This window comes from Salmo trutta, chromosome 4 (genome assembly GCF_901001165.1).
Source record: "Salmo trutta chromosome 4, fSalTru1.1, whole genome shotgun sequence".
NCBI classification, from domain to species: domain Eukaryota; kingdom Metazoa; phylum Chordata; class Actinopteri; order Salmoniformes; family Salmonidae; genus Salmo; species Salmo trutta.
Window position 1 is genome coordinate 1,315,437 of NC_042960.1, and position 23,885 is coordinate 1,339,321.

The 23,885-nt window shown below is 44.7% G+C and overlaps 1 protein-coding gene across 1 annotated transcript in view; it reads left to right on the forward strand.

Moving 5' to 3' along the window:
* Positions 1 to 7,448: 7,448 nt before the first annotated feature.
* LOC115190210 (von Willebrand factor A domain-containing protein 7) overlaps positions 7,449 to 23,885 on the forward strand; it is a 31,246-nt gene continuing 14,809 nt past the window's right edge. Inside the window, exons 1-17 of the mRNA XM_029748711.1 lie at positions 7,449 to 7,544; positions 8,324 to 8,513; positions 8,739 to 8,875; positions 9,248 to 9,392; positions 11,520 to 11,613; positions 13,617 to 13,748; positions 13,944 to 14,130; positions 14,433 to 14,602; positions 14,854 to 14,966; positions 15,093 to 15,209; positions 15,455 to 15,637; positions 15,879 to 16,011; positions 16,287 to 16,439; positions 21,552 to 21,644; positions 22,122 to 22,390; positions 22,715 to 22,848; positions 23,111 to 23,270. Of these exons, the coding sequence (XP_029604571.1) occupies positions 8,331 to 8,513; positions 8,739 to 8,875; positions 9,248 to 9,392; positions 11,520 to 11,613; positions 13,617 to 13,748; positions 13,944 to 14,130; positions 14,433 to 14,602; positions 14,854 to 14,966; positions 15,093 to 15,209; positions 15,455 to 15,637; positions 15,879 to 16,011; positions 16,287 to 16,439; positions 21,552 to 21,644; positions 22,122 to 22,390; positions 22,715 to 22,848; positions 23,111 to 23,270 (2,403 nt within the window). The 5' untranslated portion in view covers positions 7,449 to 7,544; positions 8,324 to 8,330. The remainder of the gene's footprint in view (positions 7,545 to 8,323; positions 8,514 to 8,738; positions 8,876 to 9,247; positions 9,393 to 11,519; positions 11,614 to 13,616; positions 13,749 to 13,943; positions 14,131 to 14,432; positions 14,603 to 14,853; positions 14,967 to 15,092; positions 15,210 to 15,454; positions 15,638 to 15,878; positions 16,012 to 16,286; positions 16,440 to 21,551; positions 21,645 to 22,121; positions 22,391 to 22,714; positions 22,849 to 23,110; positions 23,271 to 23,885) is intronic.

The window sequence follows — 23,885 nt, forward strand, 5'->3', positions numbered from 1 at the left end:
TTTGAAGGTGGAGGGTCCGTCATGGTTTGGGGCGGTGTGTCACAGCATCATCGAACTGAGCTTGTTGTCATTGCAGGCAATCTCAACGCTGTGCGTTACAGGGAAGACATCCTCCTCCCTCATGTGGTACCCTTCCTGCAGGCTCATCCTGACATGACCCTCCAGCATGACAATGCCACCAACCATACTGCTTGTTCTGTGCGTGATTTCCTGCAAGACAGGAATGTCAATGTTCTGCCATGGCCAGCGAAGAGCCCGGATCTCAATCCCATTGATCACGCCTGGGACCTGTTGGATCGGAGGGTGAGGGCTAGGGCCATTCCCCCCAGAAATGTCCAGGAACTTTCAGGTGCCTTGGTGGAAGAGTGGGGTAACACCTCCCAGTAAGAACAAGAACTGGCAAATCTGGTGCAGTCCATGAGGAGGAGTACTTATTACAGCTGGTGGCCACACCAGATACTGACAGTAACTTTTGATTTTGACCCCCCTTTGTTCAGGGACACATTATTCAATTTCTGTTAGTCACATGTCTGTGGAATTTGTTCAGTTTATGTCTCAGTTGTTGAATCTTGTTATGTCCATACAAATATTTACACGTTAAGTTTGTTGAAAATAAACACAGTTGACAGTGAGAGGATGTTTCTTTTTTTGCTGAGTTTAAATATGCTAGACAGTAGAGGAATAGATAAAGATACAGCGGAGAGCACAGTGGTCTACATGGGCTGTCTCCACTTCTCCCTTATCATCATGATCCCGGTATCTCCCTCTCCGTCTCACTCTCTCCCTCTCTCTGCAGGTAGTCAGTGTCTCGTGGTTGACTGCCTGGCTGACCCAGCAGCCTGCAGCTCCGGCTTCTGGTAGCTCTGGTCAGACTTTTGCATTTGAGGTGAAAAGTTGCAGAGGCTAAAGAAAAACCTATCTGTCTGAGCACAGCTGTGCCAAGAATCTGCTCTTGACTCAGTGTGTAGACGGCGGAGGAATCATGGCGGAAGTGGATGCCAAGTCTGAATCGAGAACAGTATTGAGTAAAGTTTAAGATGATGAATGGATAACAGTAGCATCAAAGAATGGTAGGGAAAAAGGAAATTGTCAACAATTGGAATGGATGATGAGTGTAGGTCAGATAAGGATTTGTTTCTTTTTGTTGAGGACAGACGTTCCGCTAGCGGAACCCCGTTACACCTGTGGAACCCCTAGCCAACAGCCAATGGCATCGCACGGCGTGAAATACAAAACCAACTAAAATACCACAATTCAATTTTCTCAAACAATCAACTATTTTACACCATTTTAATAAAGATAAGACTCTCGTTAATCTAACCACATCTTAAAGTCCCCTGTTATCAGTTTAAATAAGAAATGGAAGTAGAGTATATACGGATATAGTTGAATGCCAAAAATAAGGAGTTAAATGCATGTAAAAAAGGGTGGGACTATCTGTTGTTGGCCAGCACTGAAAAAAAAAATATGTATGAAATGTATGCATTCACTACTGTAAGTCGCTCTGGATAAGAGTGTCTGCTAAATGACTAAAATGTAAAAATGTAAAAATGTGAATTTGTTAATCAATGCATTTGCATGGGCTAATCGCAGTAAGGGCAAATTCAATGTTTCATCAAATAATTGTGTATATATATTATTTTTTTATTCTTCAATGTGTCATAAAATTAAAAATAACATAAATTATCCTTGGTGTGACCTTCTTAAAACATGTCCATATGTTAGCTTAGTGGAACCCCCCAACCCCGGCTTAGACAGGGCTTAGACTCTAGAGGGTTTTAACACCTATCCAGGTGTTGTTAGATCTGGCAGAAATCTGCAAAGTATTCAGCCTGGAATGTGATATCTAGTGATGGCGCAATTGGGCATCAGATTGCTGTATTATATGATAAGGAAAGCTAATATATTTATTAACACCTATCAAGGTGTTGTTAGATCTGGCAGGAATCTGCAAAGTTTTCATCTGGGAACGTGCCCAAGGCCACCATGAAAATGAATGTCCCTTGTATAAAAAAAGTGCCAACAGCACAACAGCATTTTTCAACATGTAATTACTGGATAAATGGTCTAGTCCCGCTTCATAACTGGGTTGACGATCTGCTGCTACTCTGTGCTGTACTCCACTCAATATTTATTTTTGGCTTAACTACACTGCTTGTAATGACTATATGCTGTCTTCTTATACATGTACCGCCTAATAGGATTTTGTTTTATTGTGTGTGCGTGTGAGTTAAGTTTTGTCCTCTAAATTGGCCATCCCATTCAACAGTACAATGAATGTTAATGTTTGTGTAACGGTCTGGGCGTAGTGGGTGCGGAGTCAGGCGCAGGAGGTAGAAAGTTCAATGTAGTGCTTTTATTACGCTCAAAAAATATTCGGCAAAATGCTGGGCGCACAATACAAAATATACTATCCACCATACAGCACACAGTGTGAAGGATCATTAAGCCCGCACAAAGAGCAGGCGAGCCTACGGGCTTAAATAGCCCAACTAACAAGCCTAATACAAAACAGGTGAAACTAATTAGACCAAACAAACAGAAAAGGAAAAGGGATCGGTGGCAGCTAGTAGGCCGGTGACGGCGACCGCCGAGCACCGCCCGAACAGGGAGAGGAGCCACCTTCAGTGGGAGTCGTGACAGTTTGTATTGCTGTCTTTTTTAATTTATTTTTTATTGGAAAAAAATAAACGTATTATATATATATATACATATAAAATAAAATGATGTTTTAATTTTTGTCTCCAGTTTAGTTCTCTGGCATGAATAAAAAGCTGTGCTTTCCTTCTACATCGTGACTCATGTTATTGCTTTCGTTATGAAACGGAGGTAGTTTATTAGCCTTGTGAAGCTAGCCTGGGTCCAGTTTCCAAAAGCATCTTAAGGCTAAGTTCATTGTTAGAACCTTGGTAGGAGCATCGATAATTCTCCAAGCTGTTTCCAAAACCATTGTTATTAATTGTGCACTTTTAAACACTCGTAATCTAGAACAGCTAAGTGCGTTGTTAAATGCTTTTTTGCCCTCCCGCGTCACTTTATACACAGAAGAATCACATGGTTTATCCATCTCTCTGTGACCGCCGATAACTTCAGAACAAAGTTGACTACAAATACATATATTTGTTATCTAAATGAAATACAAAAACTCTAGCCTTTCAATTATATTCCAAATTAAATCAAATTCTATTTGTCACATGCGCCGAATACAACAGGTGTTTGCCTACTTAAAGTACCGTAACCAACAATGCAGATCTTTTTTTAAGTAAGTAAGAAAATATTCTGTTAAAAAAACAATAAAATAACAATAACGAGACTATATACAGGCGGTTCCGGTACCGAGTCAATGTGCAGGGGTACAGGTTAGTCGAGGTAATAAAAAAAAAAAAAAAATTAAGGTAATATGTACATACAGGTAGAGGTAAAGTGACTATGCATAGATAATAACAGAGAGTAGCAGCAGTGTAAAAAAGGGGGTCAAAGCAAATTGTCTGGGTAGCCATTTGATTAACTGTTGAGCAATCTTATGGCTTGGAGGTAGAAGCTGTTAAGAAGCTTTTTGGATCTAGACTTGGCGCTCCGCTACCGCTTGCCATGCAGTAGCAGAGAGAAGAGTCTATGACTTGGGTGGCTGGAGGATCTGACAATTTTTAGGACCATCCTCTGACACCGCCTGGAATAGAGGTCCTGGATGGCAGGAATCTTGGCCCCAGTGATGTACTGGACCATACGCACTACCCTCTGAAGTGCCTTGCGCTCGGATGCCCAGCACTTGCCATACCAAGTGGTGATGCAACCATTCAGGATGCTCTTGATGGAACAGCTGTTGAACTTTTTGAGGATCTGAGGACACGTGCCAAATCTTTTCAGTATCCTAAGGGGGCTATAGGCATTGTCGTGCCCTCTTCACGACTCTCTTGGTGTGTTTGAACCATGATAGTTTGTTAGTGATGTCGACACCAAGGAACTTGAAGCTCTCAACCTGCTCCACTACAGCCCTGTCGGTGAGAATGGGGGCGTGCTCGGCCCTTCTTTTCCTGTAGTCCACAATCATCTCCTTTGTCTTGATCACTTTGAGGGAGAGGTTATGGTCCTGGCAACACACTGTCAAGTCTCTGACCTCCTCCCTCCTCCATTGTTGTCTGTGATCAGGCCTATCACCGTTGTGTCGTCGGCAAACTTAATGATGGTGTTGGAGTCATGCGTGGCAAGGCATCATGGGTGAACAGGGAGTAGAGGAAGGGACTAAGCACACACCCCTGAGGGGCCCCCGTGTTGTTGGTCAGCGTGGCAGATGTGTTGTTGAATACATTTCATGTTTCATCAGTTTAATTCAATTTTGCTACGTGTAGCCTATGCTATTGTCTAATTTTTCTCAATATATTTTATTATGTGTAGCCTAACATGTGCGCAATTATGTGACAAATATGTGATCTATATTTTGGAGGAACATTCCATCACCACTCTGGAACAATATCCCATCACCACTGTGGAACAACATCCCATCACCACTCTGGAACAACATCCCATCACCACTCTGGTACAACATCCCATCATCACTCTGGAACAACATGAAATCACCACTCTGGAACAACATGAAATCACCACTCTGGAACATCATCACATCACTCTGGAACAACATCCCATCACCACTCTGGAACAACATCACATCACCACTCTGGAACAACATCTAATCACCACTCTAGAACAACATCCCATCATCACTCTGGAACAACACCATATCAGCAATCTGGAACAACATCACATCACCACTCTGGAACAACATCCCATCACCACTCTAGAACAACATCCCATCAGCACTCTGGAACAACATCACATCACCACTCTGTAAAAGCATCCCATCACCACTCTGGAACAACATCACATCACCACTCTGGAACAACATCACATCACCACTCTGGAACAACATCACATCACCACTCTGGAAAAACATCCCATCACCACTCTGGAACAACATCCCATCACCACTCTGGAACAACATCCCATCACCACTCTGGAACAACATCACATCACCACTCTGGAACAACATCCCATCACCACTCTGGAACAACATCACATCACCACTCTGGAACAACATCCCATCACCACTCTGGAACAACATCACATCACCACTCTGGAACAACATCACATCACCACTCTGGAACAACATCACATCACCACTCTGGAACAACATCCCATCACCACTCTGGAACAACATGTCATCACCACTCTGGAACAACATCCCATCACCACTCTGGAACAGCGTCACATCACCACTCTGGAAAAACATCCCATCACCACTCTGGAAAAACATCCCATCACCCCTCTGGAACAACATCCCATCACCACCCTGGAACAACATCCCATCACCACTCTGGAACAACATCACATCACCACTCTGGAAAAACATCACCACTCGGAATGTCATCACATCACCACTCTGGAACAACATGAAATCACCACTCTGGAACAACATGAAATCACCACTCTGGAAAAACATCCCATCACCACTCTGGAACAACATCCCATCACCACTCTGGAACAACGTCACATCAGCAATCTGGAAACACATCACATCACCACTCTGGAACAACATCCCATCACCAATCTGGAACAACATTCCATCACCACTCTGGAACAACATCCCATCACCACTCTAGAGCAACATCCCATCACCACTCTAGAACAACATCACCACTCTGGAACAACATCACATCACCACTCTGGAAAAACATCCCATCACCACTCTGGAACAACATCACATCACCACTCTGGAACAACATCACCACTCTGGAACAACATCACCACTCTGGAACAACATCACATCACCACTCTGGAACAACATCCCATCACCACTCTGGAACAACATCCCATCACCACTCTGGAACAACATCCCATCACCACTCTGGAACAACATCCCATCACCACTCTGGAACAACATCACATCACCACTCTGGAACAACATCCCATCACCACTCTGGAACAACATCACATCACCACTCTGGAACAACATCACATCACCACTCTGGAACAACATCCCATCACCACTCTGGAACAACATGTCATCACCACTCTGGAACAACATCCCATCACCACTCTGGAACAGCATCACATCACCACTCTGGAAAAACATCCCATCACCACTCTGGAATAACATCCCATCACCCCTCTGGAACAACATCCCATCACCACCCTGGAACAACATCCCATCACCACTCTGGAACAACATCACATCACCACTCTGGAAAAACATCACCACTCGGAATGTCATCACATCACCACTCTGGAACAACATGAAATCACCACACTGGAACAAAATGAAATCACCACTCTGGAAAAACATCCCATCACCACTCTGGAACAACATCCCATCACCACTCTGGAACAACATCACATCAGCAATCTGGAAACACATCACATCACCACTCTGGAAAAACATCCCATCACCACTCTGGAACAACATCACATCACCACTCTGGAACAACACCCCATCATCACTCTGGAACAACATCCCATCACCACTCTGGAACAACATCACCACTCTGGAACAACATCACCACTCTGGAACAACATCACATCACCACTCTGGAACAACATCACCACTCTGGAACAACATCCCATCACCACTCTGGAACAACATCCCATCACCACTCTGGAACAACATCACCACTCTGGAAAAACATCCCATCACCACTCTGGAACAACATCCCATCACCACGCTGTTACCTTCAAGTAGGTTTCGGTTTTGCTAGGGCATTGTGGATGGAGGATTGGCGTAAGCGTCAGTCTTTGATTCCAATGTTTGCTAGTTCAAATTGAGAGATAGAAAGTTGTGTTTGATAAGCATCTGTCTTTGTGTGTGTGTGTGTGTGTGTGTGTGTGTGTGTGTGTGTGTGTGTGTGTGTGTGTGTGTGCGTGCGTGCGTGCGTGCGTGCGTGCGTGTGTGTGTGCCTGCCTCTGATTCCAAAGGTTGCAAGTTTGAATCCAGTGAAATAAATGTTTACTACCTCAGCTGCGCCAAATAGCAATCCCAGAAATGTGCCTGCCTGCATGGAAATAATATTATTATGCCATAAAGAATCCACCCTAACGTTAGTGCCATCCTCTCACTAGTCATCTCCACTGCCTGTCCTGAAACAAGAAGAATCATGAAGAATCATGACTGATAAAAAAATAATTTTCATAATTATCCTTCAGACTTCCTGTGAAACTAGTACCATAAAACCATACACACACACACACACACACACACACACACACACACACACACACACACACACACACACACACACACACACACACACACACACACACACACACACACACACAAGGGTTAATGACTTATGGAAAACCCTAGAAGTTAATGATTAGTGTGTACTGTAACACACAGACCTCACCCTCCTCTCTCCATCCCTGGATGACGGTACAGTCCAGTATATATACAGGTGTACTGTATCTTCCAGGGTGTTCCTCTACAGTTTGGGTTACTACTGCAACAAAGACAGCGAAGAGGAAGAGATCCAACTACGCTCAAATAACCTGAGAAGGTATGGAAGCTTTGAGGTTTCTTTACATAACTGATGTAATTATATCACAAAACAATTCAGAGGTCTTTATTTTCATTTTGTTTGCAATTATTGGTGTCATTTTAGAGTAAATGTTTTTTATAGTCCTTAGATCATATTATAAACTGGGTGGTTCAAGCCCTGAACGCTGATTGTCTGACAGACGTGGTATATCAGAGTATGACAAAACATTTATTTTTACTGCTCTAATTATGTTGGTAAACATAAGGCACCTCGGGGGTTTGTGGTATATTGCCAATATACCAAGGCTAAGGGCGTCGTGCTTAAGAACAGCCATTAGCCGTGGTATTTTGACCATATACCACACCCCTAATGTCTTATTGCTTAAATATATCACGTTTTTGAATTGTTTGTTGTGACCATATACGTTTTTCGGTTATTAATGCTTTGTTAAAATATATTTACTGAAAGTGTTTATTATTGTCTTTAGACAAAACTATACTATGTTTCTGAATTAATATATTTTCTTAATCGGTTCAGTTTTTGCTGAAGTGGCAAGATTTTATTTATTTAACAGGCTAACAGGATAGAAACATTAATCTCTGTATGTTCCTAGGAAACATGGAATGCAATATTCACCAACATTATAGCATGTTGGGTTGTGGCCAAGAGCTTTAACAACAGGGGCTGTGTCAGGGATTTCCTTAGAGTTGTTGATAATGAAATCCCACTTCCTGATGATAATGATGATGATGGCAGTCTCTCTCTCTTACGTCCCCCCCCCCTTCTCTCCCACACAGACTGATAATGTTACCTGTGCTGGGCATGTCCCTTTTCGCCCTGGTCCTATCAGGAGGAGCCTGGGCATTTGCACCCATCGGGGGCGGAGATTCCACTCACGTCAGCATCACGGGAGCGGCTGTTCTACAGAAGGTCACAGAGGTGTGCCGAGCCATCGCCGAGTCAGAGGGACGAGACTTTACCCCCACGGTAAGTTTGTGTGTGTGTGTGTGTGTGTGTGTGTGTGTGTGTGTGTGTGTGTGTGTGTGTGTGTGTGTGTGTGTGTGTGTGTGTGTGTGTGTGTGTGTGTGTGTGTGTGAGAGAGAGAGAGAGATATGAAGGAAATAGAGTTGTGTTGACCGTTTTTTTTTTTTTAAATCTACTTTGTCCTCAATGCTGATTAGTTGACCTCTAACCTCTGAACTTTCCATTTAGGGTAACTCTGCTGAGGAGCTGGTCCAGGCCTGCCTGGGACCCAAAGCAACAGGTGAAGTGTCAGCAGCTAAGTTCAAATCTGCATTGAACGAGATCTACATACAGAACGGACAGGTGGACAGAGACTTTGTCAACAGGTTGGTGCTACATTGATAGAGGATGAGGTTCCCTTATTATGTCAGATGCTTTGAGTGCTTGGAAATAGCACAGGAACAGCAACATACCATTTTTATTCAATCTTTATTCAACTAGTTTAAAAAAAAAAAAAAGAGTTTTCTTATCCAGCACATGTCATATGCTGCTCTGAAACCCTTTATTCCCAATAACCTTATTGTAAAGGTTTAGGATGTGTGTCACTCATACACCCTTCTTCTAGTGGATCTAATGTATGAACTATTTAAACAACTAATCATTGTCATTATTGTGCCAGTCCAAGTGAACATTTGTTATATCACTCCTACAGCCGTTTTCTATATAAAAGCAATTGACCATAATCTTTATTATAACAGCCCAGCCCATCACTTCAACTCTGAGGCGTTTGCTGAGGGCCGGCGCATTATAACTGATGGGGTGGTCAGCATCAAGGCCAATGTACAAAGGGAGAACTTCCAGGCTGCCAGAGAGACACTGGGGAGAGTACTACACACACTACAGGTAAAAGGAGAGAGAGAGAGTGGGGGAGGTGAAAGAGGGGATATGGGTATATGCAACAGTACTGTACACAGTACAGGCAGCTAGAGAGACACTGGGGAGAGGACTGTACACAGTACAGGTAGCTAGAGAGACACTGGGGAGAGGACTGTACACAGTACAGGTAGCTAGAGAGACACTGGGGAGAGTACTGTACACAGTACAGGTAGCTAGAGAGACACTGGGGAGAGGACTGTACACAGTACAGGTAGCTAGAGAGACACTGGGGAGAGGAATGTACACAGTACAGGTAGGTAGAGAGACACTGGGGAGAGGACAGTACACAGTACAGGTAGCTAGAGAGACACTGGGAAGAGGACAGTACACAGTACAGGTAGCTAGAGAGACACTAGGGAGAGGACTGTACACAGTACAGGTAGCTAGAGAGACACTGGGGAGAGGAATGTACACAGTACAGGTAGCTAGAGAGACACTGGGGAGAGGACTGTACACAGTACAGGTAGGTAGAGAGACACTGGGGAGAGGACAGTACACAGTACAGGTAGGTAGAGAGACACTGGGGAGAGGACTGTACACAGTACAGGTAGGTAGAGAGACACTGGGGAGAGGACTGTACACAGTACAGGTAGGTAGAGAGACACTGGGGAGAGGACTGTACACAGTACAGGTAGGTAGAGAGACACTGGGGAGAGGACTGTACACAGTACAGGTAGCTAGAGAGACACTGGGGAGAGGACTGTACACAGTACAGGTAGGTAGAGAGACACTGGGGAGAGGACTGTACACAGTACAGGTAGGTAGAGAGACACTGGGGAGAGGACAGTACACAGTACAGGTAGTTAGAGAGACACTGGGGAGAGGACAGTACACAGTACAGGTAGCTAGAGAGACACTGGGGAGAGTACTATACACAGTACAGGTAGCTAGAGAGACACTGGGGAGAGGACAGTACACAGTACAGGTAGTTAGAGAGACACTGGGGAGAGGACAGTACACAGTACAGGTAGCTAGAGAGACACTGGGGAGAGTACTGTACACAGTACAGGTAGCTAGAGAGACACTGGGGAGAGGACTGTACACAGTACAGGTAGCTAGAGAGACACTGGGGAGAGTACTGTACACAGTACAGGTAGGTAGAGAGACACTGGGGAGAGGACTGTACACAGTACAGGTAGGTAGAGAGACACTGGGGAGAGGACTGTACACAGTACAGGTAGGTAGAGAGACACTGGAGAGAGGACTGTACACAGTACAGGTATCTAGAGAGACACTGGGGAGAGTACTGTACACAGTACAGGTAGCTAGAGAGACACTGGGGAGAGTACTGCACACAGTACAACTCTTTTCTAGTGCTACTAAATGTTTTGTTGTGCTCCTAAATGTTTTGTTTTGCTCCTAACTTCTGTATGGGGCGGTAGGTAGCCTCGCGGTTAGAGTGTTGGGCCAGTAACCGAAAGGTTGCTGGATCGAATCCTTGCGCTAACGAGGTAAAAATCTGTCATTCTGCCCCTGAACAATGTTCCCCGGTAGGCCATCATTGTAATCATTGTAACTGACTTGCCTAGTTAAATGAATGTTAAAACATTTTATTTTACAAATGAATTAATAAATAGAATAACAAATGTGTTGGCAGCACCAGTGTGATTAGAGCCCTGACTGCAGGTAAGGGGAGAGAGAAGGAGAGAAAGAGAGGGAGGAGTGGGAGAGGGAGACAGAGGAGTAGGAGTGACAGAGAGAGGAGTGGGAGTGGGAGAGAGAAGAGTGGGAGAGAGAAGAGTGGGAGTGGGAGAGGGAGGAGAGAGAGGAGAGGGAGAGAGGGAAGTGGGAGAGGGAGGAGAGAGAGGAGAGGGAGAGAGGGAAGTGGGAGAGGGAGGAGAGAGAGGAGTGGGAGAGGGGGAGGACAGGAAAAGAGGGAGAAAGTCTGAAATTCCAGGAATGAAGGGAGATAAGGTAAGGAATAACAGGATAGAGGGAGAAGGTGGGAGGGGAGAGACAGAAAACATCTATCTCACCTCATCTCTCGTTTCATATTTCACCTTGGCTCAAGTGTTATCATCTGAACCAAGTTAACTTCTGTATCTTTCCCACAGACACAGACTTGGTATATAATACATGCTTGTGTTTTGTCAGGACTTCTACAGCCACAGTAACTGGGTGGATCTGGGATACACTGAACCCTACACCAACCTGATCCGCCCCGATCTCCCACTGGAAAACCTGGCAGGTAGGGTGGGCTTGTGTTAATGCAGCAACGAGGACAGCTAGGAACCAACTGGAGAGAGGGAGGGAGGGCTTGTGTTAAAGCAGCAACGAGGACAGCTAGGAACCAACTGGAGGGAGGGAGGGAGGGCTTGTGTTAAAGCAGCAACGAGGACAGCTAGGAACCAACTGGAGGGAGGGAGGGCTTGTGTTAAAGCAGCAATGAGGACAGCTAGGAACCAACTGGAGGGAGGGAGGGCTTGTGTTAAAGCAGCAATGAGGACAGCTAGGAACCAACTGGAGAGAGGGAGGGAGGGCTTGTGTTAAAGCAGCAACGAGGACAGCTAGGAACCAACTGGAGGGAGGGAGGGCTTGTGTTAAAGCAGCAACGAGGACAGCTAGGAACCAACTGGAGAGAGGGAGGGAGGGCTTGTGTTAAAGCAGCAACGAGGACAGCTAGGAACCAACTGGAGGGAGGGAGGGCTTGTGTTAAAGCAGCAATGAGGACAGCTAGGAACCAACTGGAGGGAGGGCAGGGAAGGAGGGAGGGAGGGAGGGCAGGGAAGGAGGGAGGGAGGGTTGTAGGGCAGGGAAGGAGGGAGGGGGGAGGGCAGGGAAGGAGGGAGGGAGGGCAGGGAAGGAGGGAGGGAGGGAGGGAGGGGGGTAGGGCAGGGAAGGAGGAAGGGGGAAGGAGGGAGGGGGGTAGGGCAGGGAAGGAAGGAAGGAAGGAGGCGTGCTTGGAATGTTAGAGAAAAAGTACGATAGCAGATTAAAAAAGAGAGACAAAGAGAGAAATCTGCTGCCACCTGGCTTCATGCGATAGTGAGGTCATTACGGGTTTACAGGAAGTCTAAAGGGCAGACAGAGAGGGACACAAACACACACGTCATCTCCTATGTTCAACAGAGCAAATAAAGCAGAATAGTCTGAGGGGAATATGGGTTAGAGAAAGGACCACCACGCCTGTTTAGGATTTAGGAGTGTGTGTGTGTATGTGTGTGCGTGCGTGGGTGTGCATTTGTGTGTGGGTCATTCTTGATTTGCGGTGGTAAATGATGTCTCTTGACAATTTGGTTAACTGTTATTTTATAAGAAAATATATGTAAGCTCTTTAAACTGAAACCCATCTACACTGGCGGTCAAAGGTTTAAGGACACCTACTCATTCAATGGTTTTTCTTTATTTTTACTATTTTCTACATTGTAGAATAACAGTGAAGACATCAAAACTATGAAGTAACACATGGAATCATGTAGTAACCAAAAAAGTGTTAAACAAATCAAAATATATTTTATATTTGAGATTCTTCAAATTGCCACGCTTTGCCTTGATGACAGCTTTGCACACTCTTGGCCTTCTCTCAACCAGCTTCATGAGGTAGTCATCTGGAATGCATTTCAATTAACAGGTGTGCCTTCTTAAAAGTTAACTTGTGGAATTTCTTTCCTTAATGCGTTTTAGCCAATCAGTTATGTTGAAGATAGCCCTATTTGGTAAAAGACCAAGTCCATATTATGGCAAAAACAGTTCAAATAAGCAAAGAGTAATGACAGTCCATCACTACTTTAAGATATGAAGGTCAGTCAATACGGAAAATTTCAAGAATTTAGAAAGTTTCAAGTTCAGTCGCAAAAGCCATCAAGCACTATGATGAAACTATGATGAAACATTCCACAGGAAAGGAAGACCCAGAGTTACCTAAGCTGCAGAGGATAAGTTTATTAGAGTTACCAGCCTCAGAAATTGCAGCCCAAATAAATGCTTCACAGAGTTCAAGTAACAGACACATCTCAACATCAACTGTTCAGAGGAGACTGTGAATCAGGCCTTCATGGTTAAATTGCTGCAAAGAAACCAATACCAAAGGACACCAATAAGAAAAAGAGACTTGCTTAGGCCAAGAAACAAGAGCAATGGACATTAGACCGGTGGAAATCTGTCCTTTGGTACGGAGTCCAAATGTTAGATTTTTGGTTCCAATAGTTGTGTCTTTGTGAGACTCTTAAACGTTGAGATTTGGTTCTGTAGATGTCAGCACCCCGACCTGCAGTGACTGTGCCAATGGGGGGTTCTGTTCCAACTCCATCCTGCCTAACATTCTTAATGAGAAGAAACTCACCTCTGGATACATGGGGATCTTCTCCGCAGCTAAGCCTAAAGGTGCGCACACACACACACACACACACACACACACACACACACACACACACACACACACACACACACACACACACACACACACACACACACACACACACACACACACACACACACACACACACACACACACACAAAACCTTCCCAGATACCCACACACTCTCTGTCTAACACCCATCATCACCTCTCTTCTCCCAGGTAAGTGTAGTCATGGCGGTGCAGCTGACCTGACCAGCTCTGAGGTTCCTCGCGGGGGCATCAGCAAGGACGAGCGTCGCTCTGACAACGTGGCCCTGCACACCGCTGCTGTCACCGTGGCAACGACCGCCACCCTCCAGCTGCTGGACGACATCCGGGGCGCCGCCGGTGACAACAACTACCTACGGTACGGAGAGGGGGGTGAAGGGGAGGAGAGGGGTAGAGGGGTGAAGGGGAGAAGAGGGGTAGAGGGGTGAAGGGGAGGAGAGGGTAGAGGGGTGAAGGGGAGAAGAGGGGTAGAGGGGTGAAGGGGAGGAGAGGGTAGAGGGGTGAAGGGGAGAAGAGGGGTAGAGGGGTGAAGGGGAGGAGAGGGGTGAATGGGAGGAGAAGGGTAGAGGGGGGTGAAGGGCAGGAGTGGGGGGGAAGAGGGAATTACCCATGTTGAAGTTACTCACAATCTCTCTCTTTATCTCTCTCTCTCTCCCACAGCCTCATGGGCATAGCACGATCGTCAGTGGTTGCTTTTGTGATCGACACTACTGGGAGCATGAGGGATGATATCCTTGAAGCCAAACGAGTCGTCAATGAGATCATCGACAGCAAGAAGGGAACGCAGGATGAGCCCTCCCAGTACATCCTGGTCCCATTCAACGACCCAAGTAAAGCTGGCTTTACACTCCACCAAGCATTCTCCTTAGCAAAACATCACTGACAAATTCTGGCATTCATCGAAATGCTGGTTCGGTTTGTGGTTAAGTCAGGAAGTGGTTAGTGATCACTGTGTGTGTGTGTGTGTGTGTGTGTGTGTGTGTGTGTGTGTGTGTGTGTGTGTGTGTGTGTGTGTGTGTGTGTGTGTGTGTGTGTGTGTGTGTGTGTGTGTGTGTGTGTGTGTGTGTGTGTGTGTGTGTAGGGTTTGGACCCCTGATAAGAACGACAAACCCTGATGTTATGAAAGCAGAGATCGCTAAACTCACGGCTGATGGAGGTGGAGACCTCCCTGAGATGTGCCTATCAGGCCTACAGGTACAGTGATTGACATTGCTAGATTCCAATCAGCTTTCAGATATAATCCCATTCTTTCTTTATGGTGCACCTGACAATAAATAGAGACACTAAGCATTCTCTCTCTCTCTCTCTCTCTCCCTCCAGTTGGCGCTGACCGGTGCCCCTGCGTCGTCCCACATCTATGTTTTCACAGATGCCGTTGCCAAGGACATTGCGTTAAAGGACACCATCGTGGCCCTGATCAGGAGCACCAAGTCAGCCGTGAGCACTTCCTCAAACACTTCCTCAAACACTTCCTGTTTTAGAAGTAACCGTGTCCTACAGCACAGGATCGTATTAATAAGGGCACACAGTAGCAAAACGCAGCAAAATGTTTTGCAATGGCAAATGAAAACAAGAATTCTTATTGGACAAGTAGTCACTCCCTTTTTTCTTTCTTTCTTCGTTTGGTGCCTAATGAATACGACCAGGCAAATTTTCTCAAACACACCTATGTGTCTCTCCAGGTGTCTTTCTTCATGACTGGTGATGGTGCTAGAAGGAGTAGGCGTGGAGTAGAGTCCAGGGCAGCTACGTTCGAGAACTACAAGGACCTGGCGCTGGCGTCTGGTGGTCAGGCCATTGGAGTCACCAAGGAAAATCTGCCCCAGGCCACTGACATCATCATCGACTCCTCCACCTCCGCTCTGGTGAGTCAACGGTGGTGGCCATTTTGTTTGAGATCAGTAGTTGATTTGAAATAATTCAAAACATGATCAATTAAAAAACAAGTGCTTTATAAATAATGCATTTTAGAAATGCCTAGACATAATTGTTATATCTATGATAATTAAATCCTCCACGTTACAATAAAACAACAACATACCCTACATCACCTCTTCTTTCTATCTTCCTCTCTCATTCTGTCATCCTCCTCCTCCTCCTCCTCAGGTGACAGTCCTACAGCGAGCGAGGAACCCAGGCAGAGCTGAGACATTCTCCTTCCTGCTGGATGAGTCTCTGAACAACATCACCATCTACATCACTGGAAAGTCCCTCACCTTCACCCTGAAGAACCCTGCAGGTAGGAACCTCCAACACCTACACACTGAGCTGATATCAGTTTTCAGGTAAAGGTTCAGCTAACTGAATAGGATGACATTTCCCCTAGACACTGATCTAAGGTTAGTTTTCCCTCAATAGTTACAGTTGACCTGTTTTGCGTGTTCGAGTATGTAGCTATCCTAATGTTTTTAAGGCACAAAGCATATTTTAACAAGGTATCATGAACCAGGTATAGCACATTGACAGTATGTTTGACTGTCATCCTATTTGACTGTCACCCTCCTTCCCCTACAGGTGTGACCCAGAAACAGAATGAGGCCAACGGGAAACTGGGGACTGTCCAGACGGTGGGTAACCTCTACCGGGTCCGTCTGGCCACTGACAAACATACGGGATTATGGGAAATCAGCATGAACTCCAACCAGCCCTACACACTGAAGGTCACTGGTGAGTTACCATAGAGATACGTCTGTTTTATTAAATATGTGTGTTATGTTCACGCTCAACAGTAGATGGCAGCCTTGATACACACAGAGCCCAGACCTGGGTTTAAATAATCAAATCAAAAGTGTCACATGCACCAAATAAACTCAGCAAAAAATTACATTTTTCAGGAGCCTGTCTTTCAAAGATAATTCGTAAAAATCCAAATAACTTCAAAGATCTTCACTTTAAAGGGTTTGTCGTGTCTTTGGCTATGCCGGATTAAGTGATATGACATGCTAACTTATAAAATGATTTCTCTGTAATTAATATTACCTGATTAATCTAATCATGTAAATGTAATTAACTAGAAAGTCGGGGCACCACGGAAGAACGTTTATAGAGCTGTTATCTTCCGAATAAACTCTTAAAATACTTAGTAATATTTTACATCGATAGCAGTCAATATTAACCCTTATCTTATTTTCAGTCTCATAATGAAAGTTGTAAATTCTTGGTTATCTTCACGAACCCTGGCTAACAAGTTGAATCAGCAATACAATATTGGGTTTAATTATTTATTTACTAAATACCTAACTAATCACACAGAATTACAAATACACAGAACACCAATGATGTCATACAGAAAACGTCCCGGTGGACGGAACCTGGTTACACAAAGGAAAGGGGGTTGGGCTTGATAGAAAGAGCGGGAAGATTTAGGAACAAAGAAACAGCAGCTATGCTATCGTAAATAAATTATCTTATGCATTCTAAATTACCGCCCATTTGGAAAAGGAAAATGCAATAAATATTTACTCTGAGCTGCGCTTCGGTAGATTGGTCGTAGATGCTGGCCGGGTTGGCCAACAGATCTTCCTGTCCTTGGGAGAATGTCTCTGGTGGTAAATTGGATACGTGGTGGAATCTTCGTCTGGTTGTTAGACTGGATCCGTCGTCCGTCCTTTCCTAGCCCACGTTAGCAGCGGCTAACTCAACGGCTAGGAAGTATCACTTCTGTAGTGAATAAGCTCAAAGTTCATACCAGTTCATACCATAGCTCACGCCGAAGTTGGCTTAGTTCTGGCCTTTACATGTGTGTCCTTCTAACGTAGAGGCTGCAGACCTCCCATACTGGAACTCCCGGTTATCTTTTTGTCAAAGGCTTATATAGTGGAGAGGGAGAAAGGAGGTGTTTCATCGTTTATAACCCCTGTCTCTTCACAGGGTTGGGCCACTGATCGAGCAGGGCACTTTCCTTATGAAAACCCAATTCTCTCATTTGGAAGCTAAAATTACATTTAATCTCCTAACAAACTATTTCAATATCAAACATTTCAATTGCATAACAATTCCATGTGACTCTGATAACTAGAGGGTGTATACTTTCTCAGGTACAGTTTATGTCGTCCTGTCATCAATCATAATGTCCCAGATAACAATGAACTGACATACATACTCATTACGTTATCAAGCATATTTCCAACTGGTTTTATTACCAAAATATGGTTCCTTTCCCCATTTGTTTGATGTTCCCAGACTCTCTATATTTAACAGGACAGCAGTCCTTCAGTAGGGTCAGTAAGAGAGGGGAAGGGAGAAAGGTATTTATGGGGGGGGTCATAAACCTTACCCACAGGCCAACGTCATGACAGGTTTAATCACTGTTTCCCATGCTTGTTCCATGAACCATAAACAATTGATGAACATGCACCTGTGGAACGGTCGTTAAGACACTAACAGCTTACAGACGGTAGAAAATTAAGGTCACAGTTATGAAAACTTAGGACACTAAAGAGGCCTTTCTACTGACTCTGAAAAAACCCAAAAGAAGGATGCCCAGGGTCCCTGCTCATCTGTGTAAACGTGCCTTAGGCATGCTACAAGGAGGCATGAGGACTGTGGCCAGGGCAATAAATTGCAATGCCCGTACTGTGAGACACCTAAGACAGCGCTACAGGGAGACAGGGGCAGAGAGCTGATCGTCCTCGCAGTGGCAGACCACGTGTAACAACACCTGCACAGGATCGGTACATCCGAACATCACACCTGCGGGACAGATACAGGATGGTAACAACAACTGCCCGAGTTACACCAGGAATGAACAATCCCTCCATCAGTGCTCAGACTGTTCGTAATAGGCTGAGAGAGAATGGACTGAGGGCTTGTAGGTATGTTGTAAGGCAGGTCCTCACCAGACATCACATCACCGTCAGCAACGTCGCCTATGGGCACAAATCCACCGTAGCTGGACCAGACGGAGGACTAGCAAAAAGTGCTCTTCACTGACGAGTCGCGGTTTTGTCTCATCAGGGGTGATGGTCGGGTTCACGTCTATCGTCGAAGGAATGAGCGTTACACCGAGGCCTGTACTCTGGAGCGTGATCGATTTGGAGGTGGAGGGTCCGTCATGGTCTGGGGAAGTTTGTCACAGCATCATCGGACTGGGCTTGTTGTCATTGCAGGCAATCTCAACGTTGTGCGTTACATGGAAGATATCCTCCTCCTTAATGTGGTACCCTTCCTGCAGGCTCATCCTGACATGACCCTCCAGCATGACAATGCCACCAGCCATACTGCTCGTTCTGTGCGTGATTTCCTGCAAGACAGGAATGTCAATGTTCTGCCATGGCCAGCGAAGAGCCAGGTCTCAATTCTATTGAGAAGTCTGGGACCTGTTGGATCGGAGGGTGAGGCCTACGGCCATTCCCTAAAGAAATGTCCGGGAACTTGCAGGTGCCTTGGTGGAAGAGTGGGGTAACATCGCATAGCAAGAACTGGAAAATCTGGTGCAGTCCATGAGAAGGAGATGCACTGCGGTGCTTAATGCAGCTGGTGGCCACACCAGATCCTGAGAGTTACTTTTGATTTTGACCCCCGCTTTGTTCAGGGACACATTATTAAATTTCTGTTAGTCACATGTCTGTGGAACTTGTTCAGTTTATGTCTCAGTTATTGAATCTTGTTATGTTCATAGAAATATTTACACATTAAGTTTGCTGAAAATAAACGCAGTTAACAGAGAGAGGACGTTTCTTATTTTGCTGAGTTTACAACGTGTGTAGGTAGACCTTACCGTGAAATGCTTATTCATGAGCCCTTAACCAACAATTCAGAGTTTTAAAAAGTAAGAAAAAGCAAGAAAAAAACTGGTTCCGTGTCAATCTGCAGGGGTACAGGTTAGTCGAGGTAATTGAGGTAATATGTACATGTAGGTAGGGTAAAGTGACTATGTATAGGTAATAAACAGAGTAGCAGCAGTGTGTGTTTGAAATCTATACCATTTGAAATAATTGTAATACCATTACTTGACGTAACATAGTAAACGTAAATCCGGGACACTCAGATTAGTATTATACAGTTGAAGTCGGAAGTTTAGTTACACATCAGCCAAATACATTTAAACTCTGTTTTTCATAATTCCTGACATTTAATCCTAGTAAAAATTCCCTGTCTTTGGCCAGTTAGGATCACCACTTTATTTTAAGAATGTGAAATGTCAGAATAATAGTAGAGAGAATGATTTATTTCAGCTTTTATTTCTTTCATCACATTCCCAGTGGGTCAGAAGTTTACATACACTCAATTAGTATTTGGTAGCATTGCCTTTAAATTGTTTAACTTGGGTCAAATGTTTCGGGTAGCCTTCCACAAGCTTTCCAAAATAAGTTGGGTGAATTTTGGCCCATTCCTCCTGACAGAGCTGGTGTAACTGAGTCAGGATTGCAGGCCTCCTTGCTCGCACACACTTTTTCAGGTGTGCCCACAAATGTTCTATAGGATTGAGGTCAGGGCTTTGTGATGGCCACTCCAATAACTTGACTTTGTTGTCCTTAAGCCATTTTGGCAACTTTGGAAGTATGCTTGGGGTGATTGTCCATTTGGAAGACCCATTTGCGACCAAGCTTTAACTTCGTGCCTAATGTCTTGAGATATTGCTTCAATACAGCCAAATAATTTTCCTTCCTCACGATGCCATCTATTTTGTGAAGTGCACCAGTATCTCCAGCAGCAAAGCACCCCCACAACATGATGCTGCCACTCCCGTACTTCACGGTTGGGATGGTGTTCTTTGGCTTGCAAGCCTCACCTTTTTTCCTCCAAACATAACGATGGTAGTTATGGCCAAACAGTTCTATATTTGTTTCATCAGACCAGAGGACATTTCTCCAAAAAGTACGATTTTCGTACTATTGTTTGTACAGATGAACATGGTACCTTCAGGCGTTTGGAAATTGCTTCCAAGGATGAACCAGACTTGTGGTCTTGGCTGATTTCTTTTGATTTTCCCATGATATCAAGCAAAGAGGTGCTGCGTTTGAAGGTAGGCTCTGAAATACATCCACAGGTACACCTCCAATTGACTCAAATGATGGCAATTAGCCTATCAGAAGCATCTAAAGCCATGACATCTTTTTCTGGAATTTTCCAAGCTGTTTAAAGGCACAGTCAACTTAGTGTATGTAAACTTCTGACCCACTGGAATTGTGATACAGTGAATTTTACGTGAAAAAATCTGTCTGTAAACAATTGTGGGAAAAATGACTTGTGTCATGCACAAAGTAGATGTCCTAACCAACTTGCCAAATCCATAGTTTGTTAACAAGAAATTTGTGGAGTGGTTGAAAAACGAGATTTATTGACTACAACCTAAGTGTATGTAAACTTCTGACTTCAACTGTATGCTATGCTTGGTATAGTTACATAAGACAGAAGGTTTCTTAATGTAAAAACAAAAGGAGGATGGATGTTTGGTCGTGGTGGATGGGTGGGTTTATAACGCAATCATCTAGCATCCCTACGGTTGCTTGTTCATAACTCATCAGGAACAATTTTAGCTAATTAGCAACTTTGCAACAACTTAGCATGTTAGTTAACACTTCCCCTTACCTTAACCCTTTTAGCTAACTCATTACCTAACCCTAACCTTAACTCTTTTAAATCATGTAAAAATATGTCAAAAAGTATTTGAACCCAGATCTGACAGAGCCATAAGAGAAGGGAGAGAATACAGCCCTGACTGACTGTGTGTGTGTGTGTGTGTGTGTGTGTGTGTGTGTGTGTGTGTGTGTGTGTGTGTGTGTGTGTGTGTGTGTGTGTGTGTATGTGTATGTGTGTGTGTGTGTGTGTGTCCAGGTCAGAGTACCATTGCCTTCATTTATGACTTTGTGGAGACCTTCGAGGGACCTCACCCAGGATACGCCCTCATCTCTGGCCGTCCAAAAGCAGGTAAACACTACAACATCATCTTAAAATCATTATCATATCAAGCAGGTAATCTGTCAATCACAATTTTACTAAGGCGACATCATGGCGACATCATCTACATGAATACAGCTGCCACTTCATTAAAACCGTTAGAGGCAGATGATCATTGCGCACGTCGTTTTTCTCACTGGGAGAGGTTTTGCACTCATCGCCGCATTCTCTATCAGAAAGTAGGCTGGTCCTCCTTGATGTTGTGTAGGTAGAAACAATGCATTATGTTCATTTATAAAGCCTACTTCATCAAAGTCATAAAAAGCCATTGATTGTAATTTGTAATAATTGATGTGAACCTAGAACAGTTACATAGCCACAGCCTTCAAGATAATTTTCCTCCTCTCTCTCTCCATCTTTTTCTCTCCCTAACCCTGCACTCGTCCTCCTCTCTCTCTCTCTCCCTCTCTTTCCCTCCGTTCCTCCTCTCTTCTCTCCTTCTCCCAGGTATGCCTGCCATGCTGTTGGTATCAGTGTTGGGCAGAAAGGGCCCAGCCTCTGTCAAGGTGGCCAACGTTGCCTTGGTGACAGTGTCAGGGTCAGAGGTTGTAGGCGGGGCCCTGGAAGACATGGGCAATGGGGACTTCCTGGTTACGGTAACTAAGGTCCCTGCGGGGGAGTTTGTGGTGCTGTTGAATGGGACAGACGTGGTCTCCTCCACCGTGTTCCAGAGACAGTCCACCACTCAGATGTCCGTCTCCAAGGTTACCATCAAGGTAAGTGATGATGACACACTTCCTGTTTACATTGAAAAATGCTTTCATTTGTAAATTATGAAGGAGCCTATATTGCACGTTGGGATAGTGTTAGACAAAAACCATGGTCATAGACATCTATAGACAATATCAGAAAGGAAAAAGTGACTGACTATTACTCCCTAAACATGTAGTACTTTGGGCCCTACTTACAAATTACAACATGGACTTTCTAAGCACAGAAATGTGTCTCTGTAAATGGGCCAACAAACAAACTGCACATAAAAAAAGTGGACCTCACAACAACTCTTCAACAATTCCTGTTTCTTGTTCTTGTCTTTTCAGGCCGTGGTGGACAGAAGCATGGAGCCTGGTAAACCCTTCACCCTTCCCTTCACTGTCATGACTGACGCCACTGGAGGCAGCTACAAAATTAGTGCCAGAAATGACAGAGAATTCAAAATGAACGTCCCCGGCAGGTAGGGATCAGGTCTGGAATATCCTAAGACTAGTCCCAGATCTGTTTGTTCTGTCTTTCCAACTCCTATGGTCATTGTCACGTGGCACATTGACCATAGGTGTTGGCAATTTAAGCACAAACAGATCTGGGACCAGGTTATCTGGTTAAAATTTGCTTCTTCTCCCCTAGCAAAATGACTCAACATTACAAATTTTTGTCCTCTCTTGGCATCATTTGTATTGACACTTAATGCTAACCCATTGCTGATGCTAACTTAACAGCATCGCTGTGACCACCGGAGGAAACTCCACAGGGGAAATGACCATCACGGTGCCTGCCAACACACCCTCTGGAACAGACGTCACCCTGACCATCGAGGCTGTGGCCCCCGGAGCGTCCGACTCCAACTACGCCGTCCTGCGCCTCTCTGTTGTCACCAAGGTAACCTCAGATATATGTACAGATAGATATAAATACACTGCTCAAAAAAATAAAGGGAACACTTAAACAACACATCATAGATCTGAATGAAAGAAATAATCTTATTAAATACTTTTTTCTTTACATAGTTGAATGTGCTGACAACAAAATCACACAAAAAGAATCAATGGAAATCCAATTTATCAACCCATGACATAAATTTGGAGTCAAACTCAAAATTAAAGTGGAAAACCACACTACAGGCTGATCCAACTTTGATGTAATGTCCTTAAAACAAGTCAAAATGAGGCTCAGTAGTGTGTGTGGCCTCCACGTGCCTGTATGACCTCCCTACAACGCCTGGGCATGCTCCTGATGAGGTGGCGGATGGTCTCCTGAGGGATCTCCTCCCAGACCTGGACTAAAGCATCCGCCAACTCCTGGACAGTCTGTGGTGCAACGTGGTGTTGGTGGATGGAGCGAGACATGATGTCCGAGATGTGCTCAATTGGATTCAGGTCTGGGGAACGGGCGGGCCAGTCCATAGCATCAATGCCTTCCTCTTGCAGGAACTGCTGACACACTCCAGCCACATGAGGTCTAGCATTGTCTTGCATTAGGAGGAACCCAGGGCCA